Genomic DNA, 18,853 nt, shown 5'->3' on the forward strand with positions numbered 1-18,853 from the left:
ACATAGATCTAGACGCCATCTATCAACCCCTCAGAAAACGAACAGGAAATGACATCACCACAAACCCCAGGAAGCCCATCCAGAAGAAAGATATAAATAGAAAGCAGGAGACAACAGCTTTGCTTCACTTGGAGGTCGCCACTGATGATGTTACCTAGCCAGGTAATGAAACGTCTGGATATCAAACCTACAGCTCAGCGAGCAAACCTACACCCTAGAACACATAATGCACTCTGGATGGGGTACCTCAGTATCCACTGTTGAGTGGCTGAGCAGCACCACTACTGACTGAACTATTTGAACATTAAAACACACAGCTGCTTTCCCAGGTCTACAGCAGATGGTGAGAGGATCAACCACAGGGACCTCGACTTCACCAGTGTGCCTGCTACAAATGTGTCTGTCTATGAAGATTTCAGTCAGAGTGACCACTGCACAGTCCTTGTAGAGTGAAAGTCCAGTCTTCACATTGAGGATATTCTTGCATTGTATTGTGTGGCACTATTAGCGTGCTGAATAGAATAGACTTTGAACAGATCTGGCAACTCAAGGGCTGTACATCTGTGAGGCACTATAGGCCATCAAGTAGCAGCAGAATTGTACTCCAACACAATCTGTAATGTCATAGCCTGGCTTATCCCTAACTCTACCATCACCATCAAGCCAGGGAATCAACCGTGGTTCAATAACCAGTACAGGAGGTACGTACCACGTGTACCTAAAAATGAGGCATCAATCTGATGAAGCTACAAATAGAACAGTATGCGAAGCAGCATAAGCTGAGTGATTCCACAACCAGCCGATCAGACCTAAGCTCTGCAGTCCTGTCACATCCAGCCATGAATGGTGGTGAACAATTAAGCAACTCATTAGTGGAGGAATCTCCACAAATATCCGCATCCTCAGTGATGGGGGACCCCAGCACATTGGTACAAAAGGTGTGACTGAAGGACTTTACAAGTGCCGAGTGGATGATCCATCTCTGCCTCTTCCAAAGGTTAACAGGTGCCAGTCTTCAGCCTCTTGGAATCCTCCATCTGATAACAAACTGTTGGAGGCATGGATACTACAAAAAATATTGAACCTGACAACATTCTGAAGTAGTACTGAAACAGGTGCTCCATAACTTGTCTCTCCCCTAGCCATCAGTAAAGTGATGGAAATGTCACCAAAAGTATTATCAAGCAGCACCTGCTCAGCAATAATCTGCTCACTGAAACTGTGGCCATGGCCACTCAACTCTTGACCTTATTGCAGCCTTGATTCAGCAATGGACAAAGGAGCTGAATTTCAGAGGTTAGATGAGAGTGACTATTCTTGATACAAAGGTTGCATTTGACCCAGTATGGTATCAAAGAGTCCAAACAAATCAAAGAGGAAGCATTCTGCAGGTTTGAGTCATGAAGGAAGATGATTGTGCTAGTTAGAGATCAGTCATCTCAGCTCTGGGGCATCTCTGCAGGAGTTCCTTAGAGTAGAGTAGTGTCCTAGACCCAACCATCTTCATCTGCTTCATCAATGATCCACCCTCCATCATAAGATCAGAAGCAGGTATGTTCACTGATAATTGCACAATGTTCAATATCTTTCCCAACTCCTCAAATACTGAAGCCATCCATTTTCAAATGTATTAAGACTTGTACAATGTCAATGTTTTAGCCAACAGGTAGCGAATGATATTTGCACCGCACATGCCAATTAGTGACCATCTTCAGTAAGAAGCATCTAACCATCACCCCCTTGCATTGGTGATATATTTAATTTGTCTATCAAAAAGGAATTTGGTTAATTTGTTATTAGAATGTAATCATATCTGTAGAAATGAAAATTATCAATCCCAATCCTACATCAAGTCTCAAAAGAAAACTCCTGTTATTTAAGGTATTTGTCCTACCTATTCTTTTTTCCAAAAAAAAGTTGACTGTGCAATAACTTGTACTTTTATGGCATTTTAATAGCGATATGTTAAACCCCAAGTAAAAGAATTTTGATCCCCTAATTGAATCAGTTTATAAAACAATATTCTCCCAAAAATGTTTTCATTTTTAGTAAGACCTATGAGATATATCAGGTGAGACCATCACGTGGTTGGTTTTACACTGAAACATATTGCTAAATGCAAACATATTGTGATTTCAAAGACCTGAAGTTCAGCATGACACTGGCAACATTCCATCTGAACTTTTACCTACAAAGCGTTTACACTGTTACATGACTACATTGAACATTGTTTCCATTTGGAAGAAGTATAAATAGAAGCATAAAACCTTTGGTCAAATTTGGAATGTATTATTTCCATATATCATGCATTGAATTATATGAAAACCTATACAGTTAACATAAACCTAGAGATATGGTGATCATGTTACACCCACCATTGAATGTAATGGCACATCAATTAATAGTCAGAACATGTTAAATCATACAGTGCAGACTGCACTGTATTTCTTTCAATGAATTTTGTAGAAGTTACCTTACTATTCTGTTTACCTTGCTGAATTCTGCATCAGTCTTCCCTCATTGAGTAATATGAGAATATTTTCAACAGGTGAACTCTTGACCAGGAAACTTAGTTTATCAATATGTACAATAGACATAATTTTTCATACTTTGAGATAGAGTTTCAGAAGAGAAATATTACTTTTGACCTAATATGATTACAATCCCATGCCAGTTCTCCTAATTTGAAATTACAATCTGGCTAAGGACTCATAACCTTGTTTTTTTAAAAAAGTCAACAAAATGTGAGATCTCAGGAGCTTAAATAAAGAAAAAAAACCACAAGATTCCAAGATAAAATAGACAAGACTGGCAACATCTGTTGAGAGAAAAATCAGTTAATATTTCAATTGAATCTCCTGAGTTTCTCCAGCATTCTCCATTTTTATTTCAGATTTCCAGCATCCACAGTATTTTACATTCATTCAGTATCAATGTTTTGATCAAACAACAATAAACATTAATATACAGAATTAGAACAGTACAACATTTTTCCAACATTCAGAATAAAGACAAACAATGATTGAACACACTCACAGAACAACAAATGCAGTCATGGATTTTTTCCGCAGAACCCTGAGACACTATTGATACTGTGGGTCATCAAATTTCAAACTTTACAAAAAGTTCCAGTTTCTTTCCTTTGAAGATCTAGCTTTGAAATTCTTTCAAAAGACACTGAATTCTGCAGTGACTGCTCACTTCCCAGTTCCTCAATCCCATCTCCTGAGATTGCATCCAACTGGATTAACAAGGCTGCACCCCAGCATTTAATTACCAACACAATTCAAGCTCTTTGGCTGCTCTCAACAGAATATCCCTACTGTCAGACATTTCTTTATCCAACTACCAACTCATGACAGGCAGTTTCCTTTCAGGTCCATTAAGCTGCTTTGGTCTCACCACCATCTTCGCCTGTTTCTGACAAACTGCCTGACTAGCAATCTCAAGGTAGCAAAATTTTCAGCAGCACAGCTAAAAGAGCACTGCTCCTGCTTGGAGCTGGTCTCTGTGTTTCTCTCTTACACACACTGCCTTCCTGTGTCTCCCCACCCCATCTGCCTATAATATCTGAACTGCCCTGAGTGACCCTGGAACAGCTTTGTTAAAAACCTTGCAACAATCCCACCTCTATTACTTGACAGGCCCTTAGAATCCCATAGAACTTCGTGTGCCCTGAATGTTACGATGTTCACAGTATACTGGCTTATTGCACAAATTATGTACGAGGAAAAATAATGAATTCCATCACAGCATACTGATATGTGTTGATGTGTCTGAAAGGGAAACTGGGAGCTTTAGCAATGTTGATATGTTGTCTTCACTACAGCTTATAGGCATCGTTGCAAAGTTTGTGCTGTCTAATTTGACTTCTTGTAAACAGTTTTGAATAATATGTGGCAAATCTAAAAATAATTTATGCAAATATATTCTATCTGATATTTGACACGTGAAGGGAAGCTAAAAGGTCATCATTTTGAGAATTGCAATTCAAATTAATTAATATTTCCTTCCACGTTAGTTGATTTCCTTAGTTGCACCCAGTATATCAGAGAGTTCAGCTTCTTTCCAAACTGTCTCTATTGTATTCATATTGCTGTTCTTCTCTCTGACCTCCAGAAGTTTGCTCTTTCTTTCTTAATTTCTCCCTAACTTTATTTTGCTTCTCCTTTTCTTGCTATCACGCTTCATTTTAGATGGGGTAAATAGATGGTACGGCAGTGAAATAAATTAATAATACCTGCAGGTTGCTTTTGGGGTGAGATGTGTGTGAAAAATAGCCCTCAGCAGCGCCATTTCCAACTCACATACTCTGCACTTATCCCTTTACCTTTACACTAACTCCTTCCTTTCCTACTAGTCTGTCATTCAGTCCTTCTATTCTGGTTTATTATTTTGCTGTCAGTCACTTGGCCCATGTATCTACTCCCTATGACTCTTGTGAAATGCAAACATTCTTACAGCCTCCTGTCTAAACACAATAGCCATGCTTTAACATGCATAATTCAAAGGTACAATTCTTAACAAAAATTGAACATTTTGGGATTTCTTTTCAAATCATGATTAAAATACAAGAATTATTTGCTATAGACAAGTAAATTAATAAATATCTATAAATTGCTAAGCTGAAATAGCATGAAAATTATTTGTAGAAACATATTTGGAAGAGGTTGATCAAGTTCATTAATGTCCTGTCGGGAAGGAAATCTGTCATCCTGACTGGTCTGGCCTACATGTGACTCCAGACCCACAGCAATGTAGTTGACTCTTAACTTAGTTAGGCATGGGCAATTAATGATGGCTTAGCCAGCGATGCCCTAATCCCATGAATGAATATTTTTTAAAAGTGCAGGAGAGGACCAAGAGACCGCAGTTAAGATCCAGGACAAATCCTGGGGCATTGTGCGCTGGAGGAAAATCAAAATGTTTATAAAGTAGAGATAAAACCTTCTTTAAAACTTTGCTGACAGAGAAGGAAACAAATTAATTGCAATTGGTTAGGTAACCATGTGACATCCTGACTGGGACCAATGCTATTCTAATGACAAATCAGAAACTCAGTGGAAATAATTTTTCTTGGGGTAATGGAAAAGGCTATCGAGAAACTGGTGATTACATGCCTAGCATCATTTGGAGTCAGAGACTATGTATGAGCAACTACATGCCGAGACGGACAGCGGGGGGGGGGGGTCAACCCTCCATACAAGAACACACCAGTGATAGAGTGTACAGTGAAGGATCCAGTTAAAGGCCACAGATTCAAAACAGAACAATAATTTACAGCAGGGCATATTCTGTTACTATGACATGGAACACTAGGAAAGCAGCAGGTCTCATTCAGAGTTGTGAGAATCACCTGAAACAGAGGGGGACTTGTCAGCTTGAACAGGAGAAAAGCAGATGTGCAATTAATGTTAACAGTGGGTGAGGGGTGTCCAAGTGATTCAACCTGGATGGGAGGAGCATATTATTGTTATGTATTAATATATGCAATTGCAAAAAGAACAAACATTTCAAAACAAAGTGATTAAAATTTTGCCTGGGAAAATCAGGATGCTGCTTGAGCTCAGACAAAAGATTTAACTTAGAAAATATATTTTAAACAGAAATTCAGGAGAGGAAGAGACCCCAAAATGTTTAAAGTGAATATTTTAAGGCAATAACTTTCAGCAAAGGCACACCATATATCTGTATGAATGTTACCAATGTGTGTAAATCTGTGACGTGAGGTGTGTTCTTCCTTCTACCTTGAAGATATCACTGGCCTGATGATAGTTTGCCCCAGAACGATGGTTCCATTGAAAGTTTCTGATGCAACTTGTCTCACTTATTAAAATGAATATATGATTGACACATTAGCTTCCTATTTTTCAAGTCTAATTCCCATTCTGTTGAATAACCTCAGCCTCTCAAACTGGCCAATAGTTCAGTAGAATTCAACCTAGTTAATGTTTCTGTACAAGCAGCTCTCCTGTGGTACTACTCAGAAGTTCTTATTGGGATAGAATTCATACCATTTATTACATACTGAATTATTTTTCTACTGAGATGAAACTATAAGGTGTAACCCTGAAAATTTGAAATGGTTAATTGCCCTTCAGTTTGAAGATCATATATCCAGAATCCAGACTTTTATATTGTCAGTGTGTGGTTTTCTTCATAGAGCTATAGATTAATCCTTTTGACTGCAATATTAATAAAGTTATTTTTGACAAAGGTGGACTTTCTCTGCAGTTTCTTACTCCGTTGCTTTAAAAAAAGGTATTTAGAAATAAAGTGTAGCCAAGGAAAAACTAAAGTATGAAACTATTTTCAAATAATTTCAATGTGCCAATCAATTTCTTCTTATAGAATAAATTGATTTCTCTCCATAAAGTTTGATTTAAAGGTACTAGGCAGCTGATTAAGATTAGCATAGGTTGACTAAGTGTTCAGGTTTAAGGCTGTACAAGCTTCCTAGATGTTGCAATGTGTCACAGATCAGACAAATGCTTACCAGAAATAACTATATCTATGCTTGACTCCGAGAACTGCAGATTTCATTCAAGCACAATGAATTCCAGATTCCAAAATCGCCTATAACTGTAACTCCAATTGTCACAAACCCCTCTTCCACGTGTTTCTTTATTTCTTTTCATCTTTCTTTTTAAAGATCCACTCATAAATGAATGTCACCAGCATTGCTATATAGTATGGAAATCTCAGTATTGTAATCCAACATGTACTTTATAGGCTCAAAGTTGATTGATTTACTGATTTAATGAATATCTAAGCTGTAGCATGAAAAGATTTTGAAATGTGTAAGTATAAATTAGGAGAAAACAAGGACTGCAGAAGCTGAAGAAGTCAGAGTTGAAAAGGGTGGCGATAGAAAAGCACAACCCTGAAGCCCTTCTTACGCCCAAAATGTCAACTCTCCTGTTTCTTGGATGCTGCCAGGCCGGCTATGATTTTCCAGCACCATCCTTTCGACTCTTAAATATAAATTAGCTTGTTCATTAAAATTTCTTACCCGAACATAATATTTTCTGAGCAACTAAATTTTATTTCATTACTATTAAACTGCTATAGTTATTACTGTATAAATGTGTACATTAGAAATATTAGAATTTCATCTGCTAAGATAGCTAGATGGCTTGAATATGTTTATAATAATTCTGAAAGTATTAATGTTGGGGACTGCATTAGGCTCCACCAAATCTGATTATGTCATGCATTCTTAAGTCAGGGAAGAGTCTCAATGTGACATTCCAGTGAAGTCGGCCATGTCTTGCCCTAGCTTCTGATAATCTTAGTAATTATGTCTAAGTAGCCAATGTAACTTAAAATTAATATTGTCATTTAACACGCTACATCTTGTTGTTAAGGTTCACTAGTGGTTAATCCTTTTAAAAGTGTAGATTGGATAATTGGTGGCAGCAGTCTACCCAGTCGTGGTTAGTTCTGCATAAAATAGGATACATTAGCTTGGACTACATTATATAGTAGAGTGGAATACCAAATATATTGAACAGAATACTGAACAGCTTTTCTCTGTTATGCTGATCAAAAGATTTCACCTAATTGTAAGGTGGATTGCAAGATATTGGACCATGTGTACCTTAAACCAAGTTAAGTATTAAAAAACTACAAGTAATGAAAATGCATTGAAAATCAGTATCCTGTAAAAGATATAAAGGAACGGAATTAAATAAGTGCTTGACAGTATAAAACTTCAACAATGTTAAAAGGAGACTAGAAGTTGAAACTATTTAGTCTTGCACTTGCCACAATGAGGAGACAAACAACTGATTTGGGGAAAAAAAAGACACCATTTCATGCAGCATGAGAAAAGGGTGCTGATTGGTTGGGCCATAAATAGGATGGAGGATCATCAAGAATAGTTAACTGTCAATCTTGATTCTCAGACCAGGCAGATTGATTCTGATTGGTCAAGGCATTGCAATGAGAATGTAGCAGAGTTTGACTCATTTCTTCAAAAAAGATACACACTTAGTTCTGGGATAACGCGCGTTCCAGCAGCACAATTTGGCTACAACGTTGCTGAAGAATTGGGGAACGATATTTTGGAGAACACTTGCCTCTATCGGCAATAGCACGATTCCAGCAGGGATTGGTTTGCACACTTCATTCTGCACATGTGCAGATGTGCGCACCGAAATCTCCTCGAGGTTATGCATATAGAGTCACAGAGGTATACAGCATGGAAACAGACCCTTCAGTTCAACTCATCAATGCCAACCAGATCTGCCAATCTAATCTAGTCCCGTTTGCTAGCACTTGGCCCATATCCCTCTCAGCCCTTCCTATTTATATACCCATCTAGATGCCTTATAAATGTTGGAATTGTACCACCTCGACCACTTCCTCTGGCAGTTCATCCCATGCACACACCACCCACTGCATGAAAAAGTTACCCCTGGGGTCCCTTTTAAATGTTTCCCTCTCACCCTAAACCTAGGCCCTCTAGTTCTGGACTCCCCCATCACAGGGAAAAGACCTTGTCTCTTTACCGTATCCATGCCCCTCATGATTTTATAAACCTCTTTAAGGTCACCCCTCAGCCTCCGAAGCTCCAGGGAAAACAGCCCCAGCCTATTCAGCCTCACCCTGTAGATCAAATTCTCCAACCCTGGCAACATTCTTCTGAATTTTTTCTGAACGCTTTCAAGTTTCACAACATCCTTCCGACAGAAGAGAGACCAGAATTGCAGACAATATTCCAAAAGTGGCCTAACCAGTGTCCTGTACAGCCACAACGTGATTTCCCAACTCGTATACTTAATGCTCTGACCAATAAAGGAAAGCATACCAAACTCATTCTTCACTTTCCTATCTACCTGCACCTACAGTTTCAAGGAACTATGAACCTGCACTCCAAGGTCTCTTTGTTCAGCAACATTCCCCCCAGGACCTTACGATTAAGTGTATAAGTCCTGCTCTGATTTGCTTTTCCAAAACATAGCACCTCGCATTTATCTGAATTAAACTCCATCTGCCACTACTCAGCTCATTGGCTCATCTGATCAACATCCTGTTGTACTCTGAGGTAAACTTCTTTGCTGTCCATTACAATTTTGGTGTCGTCTGCAAACTTACTAACTGTGCCTTCTATGTTCATATCCAAATCATTTACATAAATGACCAAAAGCAGTACTGATCTTTTTGGCACACTACTGGTCGCAGGCTTCCAGTCTGAAAGGCAACGTTCGACCACCACCCTCTGTCTTGAACTTCAAGCCAGTTCTGTATCCAAATGGCTAGTTCTCCCTGTACTCCATGTGATCTAACCATGCTAACCGGTCTACCATGAGGAACCTTGTTGAACACCTTACTGAAGTCCATACAGATCACGTCCACTGCTCAGCCCTCATCAATCCTGTTCATTACTTCTTCACAAAACTCAATGAAGTTAGTAGGACATGATTTCCAATGCACAAAGCCATGTTGATTATCCTTGCCGTTCCAAATACATATAAATCCTGTCCCTCAGGGTTCCCGCCAACAGCTTGCCTACCACTGCTGTTAGGCTCACCAGTCTATAGTCCCTTGGATTTTCTTTACCATCTTTCTTAAGTACTGGCACCACGTTAGCCAGTCTCCAGTCTTCCGACACCTCACCTGTGACTATTGATGATACAAACATCTCAGCAAGGGGTCTAGCAATCACTTCCCTAGCTTCCCACAGAGTTCTAAGGTACACCTGATCAGGTCCTGGGGATTTATCCACTTTTATGCATTTCAAGATATCCAGCACTTCCTCCTCTGTAATATGGACATTTTTCAAGATGTCACCATCTATTTCCCCACATTCTATATCTTCCATGTCCTTTTCCACAGTAAATATTGATGCAAAGTACTTGTTTAGTATCTCCCTCGTCTCCTGCAGTTCCACACATAGGCTGCCTTGCTGATCTTTGAGGAGCCCTATTCTTTCCCTAGTTACCTTTTTGTCCTTAATGTATTTATAAAATCCGTTTGGATTCTCCCTAACCTTATTTGCCAAAACTGTCTCATGTCCCCTTTTTGTTTACCTGATTTCCCTCTTAAGTATATTCCTACTGCCTTTCTAAGGATTCACTCAATCTATCCTGTCTACACCTGACAAACGCTTCCTTTTTCTTAACCAAAACCTCTCTTTCTCTGGTCATCCAGCATTCCCTGCACCTACCAGCCTTGCCTTTCACCTTAACAGGAATATACTGTCTCTGGTCTCTCGTTATCTCATTTTTGAAGGCTTCCTGTTTTCCAGCCGTCCCTTTACCTGCGAACATCTGCTCCCAATTAACTTCTGAAAATTCTTGCCTAATGCTGTCAAAATTAGCCTTCTTCCAGTTTAGAACTTCAACTTTTAGATCCAGTCTATCCTTATCCATCACTATTTTAAAACTAATAGAATTATAGTCGCTGTCCCCAAAGTGTTCCCCGACTGACTCCTCAGTCATCTGCCCTGCCTTATTTCCCAAGAGTAGGTCAAGTTTTGCACCTTCTCTAGTAGGTCTATCCACATACTGAATCAGAAAATTTTATTTTGCGCACTTAACAAATTCCTTTCCATCTCCATCCTTAACACCCTGGTAGTCCCAGTCTATGACTGGAAAGTTAAAATCCCCTACCATAAGCACTGTATTATTCTTACAGATAACTGCGATCTCCTTACAAATTTGTTTCTCACTTTGCCGCTGACTGTTGAGGGAATGTTCTTCCCATTCAGCACATGCACCAGTGTCCGCACATGTGCAACATCTGTGCTGGTTTTGAGCTGTTCTCTGGGTACACCAATGTGCGCATGCAGTAACTTCTGCATGGACAATGTCAGCACCGGTCTTCCTGTTGTCCTGCGCATGTGCCAATGTCAGCTGTTGACAAAGCAGCTTTCTGTGAGAGGTACTGTACAGAGAACAGTTTTCTTACATTTTTTTAAAATGTACTGTGTTAAATTTACTTTTGTTAATAAATATGATTTCAATTTTCATTCAGGCTGTGCTATACTTTGCATTAGACTTTTGGATGACTTTTGAGTGATCGTGAATGATATTTTTACCGGTCTGCCCCTAACCCCATTTTTTCCACTGGCTGCATTATTTATATTAAAGTGATTCTCTCTTAAGCAAGGTTTCTCTGGCATTATAGGAGAACTACCTGTATGTATAAGCTTGCTTTACATCAAACAGAATCTTGGGATCTTAGCTAGCTTCTAGCACACACAAATGCTTTACAATGTGAGCTCAGCAATGATCTTAAATTAGTTTCTGGTGGAGCTTTGAGCACAGTCTAGATTATTTAATAAATTATTTCCAATAGCACAGTCACATTTAATGAAAGAGCTTGAACTCAGTGAAAACCTCTTCCTGTTTAATGCGGCATAAGGGCACCACAACATTGAACCCTTGTGCAAGCACAAATTAAAATAAAACAAAGAAATGCAGATGCTGGAGCTTTGAAACAATCAAAAACAGAAATTACTGAAGATTCTCAGCAGGCTTGGATGCTTTTATTAGATTAGATTGCATTCCCCACAGTGTGGAAACAGGCCCTTCGGCCCAACCAGTCCACAACGACCCTTCGAAGTGTAACCCATTCCCTCTAACACTATGGGAAATTTAGCATGGCCAATTCACCTGACCTGCACATCTTTGGACTGTGGGAGGAAACAGGAGCACCTGGAGGAAACACATGCAAACACGGGGAGAATGTGTGCAAACTCCACACAGACAGTTGCCCAAGGCTGGAATCGAACCTGGGACCCTGGAGCTGTGAGACAGCAGTGCTAACCACTGAGCCACTGTGCTGCCCTTTTGTGGAGAGAAAACAGAGTTACTGTTTCAAATCTTGAGTCTTGTTCTGAAGAAGGATTGCTGGACTTGAACTGTTAACTCTGTTTTCTTCCAAAGATGCTGCCAGACCTGCTGAGTTTCTCCAGCACTTAGTTATTGTTTACAAGAACAAACTCATGTTCAGAGAGATTTCTGACATGTTTACCAACATCCTCAATTGTGCTACCAGACCATTTCTGTTTAATTTATAATGCGGCTATGTTGCAAATGAATATTATTCATGGTGAGTAATGAGGGCAAGATGAAAAGCTTCAATTAGTACATGTTGTGCAATCTTATGTCATAGGTGAAAAGTTGTTTTTTGAGTTATGTCCACATTGTGATGTTTATTATAGAAGATTCTTATGCATTCAGTTTTGTACTTATTTCAGCACTTTTTCCTGAATAAATTCCACTCTGCATATTTAAGTAAAACCGCATAGGCCCCCTGCTGTTTGCACCTCTGGTTAACAGCAAGATTTGTTTCATAGCTCGCAAGAAATCCAGTAACAGCAGGGGGCAGCAGGATTGTTAATGACAAAATCAGAGGATCACTAAAATTGATGAGCTATGTTTTTTGATATGTGAAGGTATTCTTTTAAAAGAGTGGGTATATTTCCAGTTTTGAATTCCTGAAATGATTGTTACCTGTTTCAAAAGCTAAAATACATTTAAAAGCAGAAACTTATGATGTTTGTTTCTTTGGAAATTTGGTGATCCATACTGCCGTAAAATATTATAAATAGCTTATTAGAGCCAAATATGGTTTTTTTTCAGAAAAGACCCACTGAATGTGTTCTTGCCCTTCAACACATTTATTAACTTTACCACAAATATTTGCAGTACTTTTGCTTCCATTTGTCCAATTACACATTTCTGACATACTTCATTTAATTGTTTGGAACCACATCAATCAGGTTTTGGAATGTTGTCAACAGTATAGCAGTATATTTTATAAGTTAAGCCACAATTAAATCATGTACATGTAGCCCAGCTTTCTCTTGATAACATTCAGTATAATTATAGTGTATCTGCCATCCAATAAAAATTGCTGAGGCAAACAATATGTCGATGTTCAATGTGATAGCGAATGTCTTTACCTCCTAAGTGTATGTAAAAGCTACAAACTGAAACTTTGTCTCTCAGATAGTAGTAAATAAGCAGTATGTTTATTATAAATTCTGTCCACTTTTAGCAGAGATGTTAATCCATTTATAACAAGCAAGTTAACACTCCAATTAAAATTGTGGAGAGAGATACTTGGTGTGAGCATCCTAAGCATTCATTTGGAAACAACCCATGATGGCTTATGTGTGCCATTCTGGCAATAATGGACTTTGTTGTGGTCCTCCACAGCTGAGGTGCAATTTTTGGCTGTGACACTATTGTTATATGGGATTAATCTTGGATTAGTAAACTAATTTAGCTATGCTTTTACAATATGATAGTATCTGAATCAATTAACTAAACGATAGCTTTGCACTTCACTACAGTTACCGGCTAGTTTTATGTAACATATCAAGCTTTCGTTATTTTCATCATTGTCAATTTTTTTTTTGCTTCTCCCTTGGTGGATAATGATGGATGACAGAGATTAAAAGATAGCAATAAAAGTAATAATTGTTAATGAACTCCATAAAGATCAATAAATGTTGAAGAGAAATTTTAACTTCCAGCTAACAGTCAAATGACACGCCAAGACTTCACATTTTAAAACTTTTACTGAAACAAATAACCCAAAGAAATTAGACTTTAAGCTACAAAAGAGATCCCACATTTCACTTTAACACAGCTGAAAAGCTCCCACCAGATATGTTACACTGTGCCTTAAGTGGACACTTTAATAAACAAGTCTAAATTATTCTCAGCTCCTGGTGACTGTTTTCTTTTTTAATTGCCCAGTTGAGTATTTTACAATCCCTTAACTGACTTTCACTGTGAGAGTTATGCTGTGGATTCTTTCCTTCTAGTTCCTAGAAGCTGGTGAGTCTACCAGCTTCCTTTAAATCCTCCAAAAATCAAGCTTCAATCTGGACATGAGTTCAGCAAGGTGAACCCATGTTCTGCAAGGTGAATGATAGAATCAGCATTTTCTCTGCCTATCTGATTGTCTGTCTCTTCCTCTCCACTTCTCAGATGAATAGACACAGCGCTAAACAAAAACTGTAAATTATTGCCTGCTTGTAATATTCATGATTTGGAGATGTTGGTGTTGGACTAGGGTGTACAAAGTTAAAAAATCACACAGCACCAGGTTACAGTCCAACAGGTTTATTTGGAAGCACGAGCTTTCGCAGTGCTCCAAAAGCTAGTGCTTCCAAATATACCTTTTGGACTGTAACCTGATGTTGTGTGACTTTTAACTTTGTAATATTCATGGATTTATAGAGAAGCTTGTGACCTCATATCAAAAATGGCTCCCTCTCCCCCAAGGCAACAGAAAACACATTAGCTTTGTATTTAAGTAAAACTATTTGGCCAACTTCAATCCCAGTTCCTTTCCATCTTAAAAATAGATGGATAGTTTGTAGCACTGCTGTTCACAGCTCAATACCAATAAGACCTTTTAGCGACTTCGAAAGATCTCGGTCTGTAGTCATTGTCCCTGAGCATTAATACATTGCACCTTCTGCTCAGTAAAACAATCTGAGTCTTCCTCAGGGTTATTATCAGGCAGACTTCAGAAGATGTAACATGGCCCCCTTAATTTATTTTTGATTGAAATATACAATCCCAAAATATTATAATCTTTAACTGTACGATAATATCCTTAAACATATTCTATAAACTTCATAATGTTAACATAACTGTTGAAAATAGTTTTGTTGATTTATGTTAAACTGACTAATCTTTGCCTTCACTTTATAATTTTATGTACTGTGCTTATATTTTAAATGTTATTTTTCTGTAGTGTATCAGAGGAAGAAAAGCATCTCTGGAGGAGCTACAGGTCGTCCATTCGGAGCAGCATGCATTACTTTATGGCACAAACCCACTGAACAGACAGAAGCTTGACAGTAAGAAACTGCTAGGTACAGCGCAGTTCACTCCTCTTTACCTTTTGATGCAGCCTTGCAGGAATAATAATTATATCCCAGTTATTAGTTTGGTAGTGATATAATAACAGTAAATACTGAAATGAGAGATGAATTCCAAAAACATTTTTTATCCTTCCGTCACAATAGTTTCAACACTTAACCAGTAACAACAGCATTCTGTTTAAAAGTATTAAGTTCTCTAATTTGCCTGTTTGTTTTAAAGGGTTTTTGAGGAGCTACCTGCACTTAATAGATGTTCTTGTTATGCATGTCACATTGTCCTTTCTTGGTTTAAATGTAATCCAGCTGGGTTGCATGCAGGAGTATGATCTCCCGGTGGGGAACTTTAACACTTTAAGCAGTTAGCAAGTTGAAAAATGAGTCTTCTCTCTGGGTTGGGAAATCTCAGTCCATACATTGTTTCTGAAATAATAATTAAACTTGCAGTAATAAAGCAAGGTTGTATGTTTTTGTGTTCTTTTAAAATTGTTTCTAAATTTAAAATTATAATTTTAGCTAGAATCTTACAAACTCTGAATGCTATTCTGTCATTTTCCCATATCTTTCTTTCCATTTCAGTTTTCTTGCTGCACTCAGATTTTTAAATTATTTCATTTTTCATTTTACTTTCTCTTCAAAAACTTTAAAAGTACTTCAGGCCTGTTACAATCCAGCTCTATTTTGACAGTTGGCATAATTACAGAGGAGGTTCACGAGGTTGATTCCGGAGTCGAGAGGGTTGGCTAATGAGGAGATATTGAGTAGACTGGGACTATACTCACTGGAATTTATAAGAATGGGAGGGGATCTTATAGAAACATATAAAATTATGAAGGGAATAAATATGGTAGAAGCAAGAAGCTTGTTTCCATTAGTTGGTGAAAGTAGGACAAGGGACCATAGCCTCAAAATAGGGAGAGCAGATTTAAGACTGAGTTGATGAGAAACTTCTTCACCCAAAGGGTTGTGAATCTGTGGAATTCCCTGCCCAATGAAGTAATTGAGGTTATCTCGTTGAATATTTTCCAGGCAAAGATAGACCTTTGAACAGTAATTAAGGGTTATGGTGAGAGGACAGGTAAGTTAACCTGAGTCCACAAAAAGATCAGCCATGATCTTATTGTATAGTGGAACAGGCACAACGGGCCTGATGGTCTACTCCTGCTCCTATTTCTTATGTCCTTAGAAGTTGCAAGAAGTGTAGTTGCTGTTTGACAAGCTGTAAAAACAGGCCTAAAAGTTAGCCTTTCAGCCAATCAGAAACAAACTGTATGTAAAGCTTGACAAGACTAAAGGATTATTATCAAGTGAGTAAAAGCGTTCGTGTCTTCGGAAGTTGTGTGCACCCAGACGATTTAATTTATCTAAGGTGTTGTAAGGTATTAAGCAGCAACCTTTTTTCCTAACTTAGATATGGTTAAAATATGGGACTTCTCAATCAAAAGTGATCTTTTATTGAATTTATTTATTTGAATTTCAATGATTTAAAACAAATTTGGACACAATATAACATATATTGTATGCATAAGTTGTTGAGTACTTCAGGGAATAGCTGCCACACAACAGCCACAACTTTCATTTATGTACGCCCATTAATACGTTATTTCCAAGGTGGTTCGTAAGAATGCATGAAGCAATATTTGACACCTAAAGTGATAATAGGGCAAATAATTAAAAACTCTACCTGAAGAAGTTGGTTTTAAGGAGAAAAGAAAGGTGAAGAGACTTAAGGTCAGAGTTGCAGAGCTTAGGATTTTAAACAGCTGAAGGCACAAGCATCAGTGTGGCAATGAAAATTTGGGATGTTGAAGAGGTCAGAATTAAACCTTAGAAGTATTTCATATGACTAGCAAAATAGGGGTGAGACTAGAGAGGGATTTGAGAACAAGGATTAGAATTTTTAAATCAACCTTTGCTAAACTAGGAGTTAATGAGTCAGCAACCCCCAGTGCTCATCTTCATGTAAGAAGGTATCAAGGATAGATCTTAACTAAATTCAACACTGCAGAAATTGGAAGAAAAGCCATTGCAGGTGATACACTACTTAGACCTTAGCTGGAGTATTGTGCACAGTTCAGAGTGGCTCACTTTAGTCAGAATATGAGTGCATTGGAGAAAGTTTAGAAGGGTTTACAGGAATGAATCCATGGATGAGAAACTTCAGTTATGAAGGTAGATTGGAGAAGTTGGTCCTGTTTTCCTTGGAAAAGCAAAGGCTAAAAAAGAAATTTGATCAAAGTTTTCAAAACCATAAAAGGCTTGGACAGAGTAAATCGGGTGAAATTGTTACCCTTAATAAAAGGTTCAAGAACAAGATATAAGGATATCACCAGTTATAAAGTAATTTGCAACGAAATACTAATGTGATGCAAGTAGTTTGGGTCCAGAATGCACTCCATCAGTGTGAGGTGGAAACATATTCATTTGAGGTATTCATGATAGCATCCTATATGGCTTACTTATAAGTCTACATTAAGGAATCATGCATTATAGTTTTTCAGGAAATTAGGTTATTTCTGTTGTGGTAGGCAGTAAAGAAAAAGCGCTTTGTTCCTTGCTGCTTTTGAAATCAATGTGTTTAGGTGTGAATCCAGAATCTCCTGGAGGTTCAAACATCTGTTACATTACAATTTTTTTCAGTTTCTATCTTGATTTGAACTGTATGTAGGCTGTGAACCAATTGTTTCCAGTAATCAATAAAATAAACTGTGAGAAAGAAAAATTATTTCAAAAACGCTAGCACAGTGAATAAACTGTGACGAACTATTTCAGCGATAAAAGTTTTGCAAGGGCCCAAGAGGCCAGTAAAGGGATTAACACAGCATTAGTAGGAATACACCTTGCAGAAGTTTGTATTTGTAATTCCCATTATTGAGTTGTGATTACAACATTTCTGCAAACATTATAATTTATCTTGGTACTATTAACTAAATGCTCTTTTTAAATATCATTCTGCAGGTTCTGTCACTCCAATGTTTGTTATGCTTCCTTGTGGCGGTCTTGGAGTAAGTCTTTTTTTTACCTTTTTAAAATGTGTAAATAATGTCTTATTTGTTCTTTCCATTTTAGCAGCAACATAAATTGTTGCTTTGACTTCTACTCAGCACATAATTGAGAACAGATGTCCCCCTATAAACAGGAATTCAAGGTTTGCTGTACTAAGAGTGTTGGCTAAACCACAATTGAAATATGTGTGACATTGTTCAGGGAACAGATTCAGAGAAATTGAATGATGGCTGAAGTAGTACTCCTTAGAGCAGGTACTTGCAAAGTTGCACAGAGCTGGTGGGATATGTACTCACTCCATAAATCCTTGATTCCACCACACAGCTTGATTCACTTTGTCAATGTGAAAAATTGTTTTGCCAGCCTTATGGTGGCACAAAATTTGTCCTGTTATTTTGCAGCCAATGCAGATCAACAAAACTTGCTACATGGACACAGTTGTTTTCAAGCCTCCCTTAGCCACAGATGATGTTTGGCAATGGAAGGAAATAAAAGAAATTCATTTTTTCCTGCTAAGTTGGATACAGATCAGATTCATCCTCGGTATTTCATTGAATAACCATTACAATATTCATCTTTGACTGTATCAGCAGTCTGTTTGACTGTTGGAAATAGCACAGTTGATAATGTCAGCACCAGCATCAACAAATACACACTTTGCAAAATGATTGCTGATTTAAAATCCCCTGTACATGTCCCGATTTTCTCTTTCCCAAGTAAAAGCTGCTGAAACCATATATCATGTATATTATTGCCTCAGCTGAGTTAATATAAGTTAACACCAATCAGGGATCATTTGTGTGATATGTATGGCCCAGACATTTCATGGGTGTTTTACGTTATGCAATTACAGAAGCTATATTGTGTCTTAAGATAAAATAAAATTGACAAATTCAATAGTTAATTGGTCTCCACGTTACTTTGTTCAGTGTGAGAATGTACTATAGTTTTCTAAATTCTCCATGAGCACTTAAGAACCCTGGCTTGTTCTAA

The 18,853-nt window shown here is 37.9% G+C and overlaps 1 protein-coding gene across 12 annotated transcripts in view; it reads left to right on the forward strand.

The window, feature by feature from the left end:
* Window positions 1-18,853, forward strand: part of hdac4 (histone deacetylase 4) — a 492,096-nt gene that overhangs the window by 419,207 nt on the left and 54,036 nt on the right. For 11 of the 12 annotated variants that reach the window (XM_043693112.1, XM_043693104.1, XM_043693105.1 and 8 more), the window contains 2 exons: window positions 14,728-14,848; window positions 17,813-17,859. In XM_043693112.1, coding sequence (XP_043549047.1) covers window positions 14,728-14,848; window positions 17,813-17,859 — 168 coding nt within the window. The remainder of the gene's footprint in view (window positions 1-14,727; window positions 14,849-17,812; window positions 17,860-18,853) is intronic. The other variant, XM_043693107.1, reaches the window with a different exon arrangement.

Source organism: Chiloscyllium plagiosum, chromosome 7, assembly GCF_004010195.1.
Source record: "Chiloscyllium plagiosum isolate BGI_BamShark_2017 chromosome 7, ASM401019v2, whole genome shotgun sequence".
Classification (NCBI taxonomy): Eukaryota; Metazoa; Chordata; class Chondrichthyes; order Orectolobiformes; family Hemiscylliidae; genus Chiloscyllium; species Chiloscyllium plagiosum.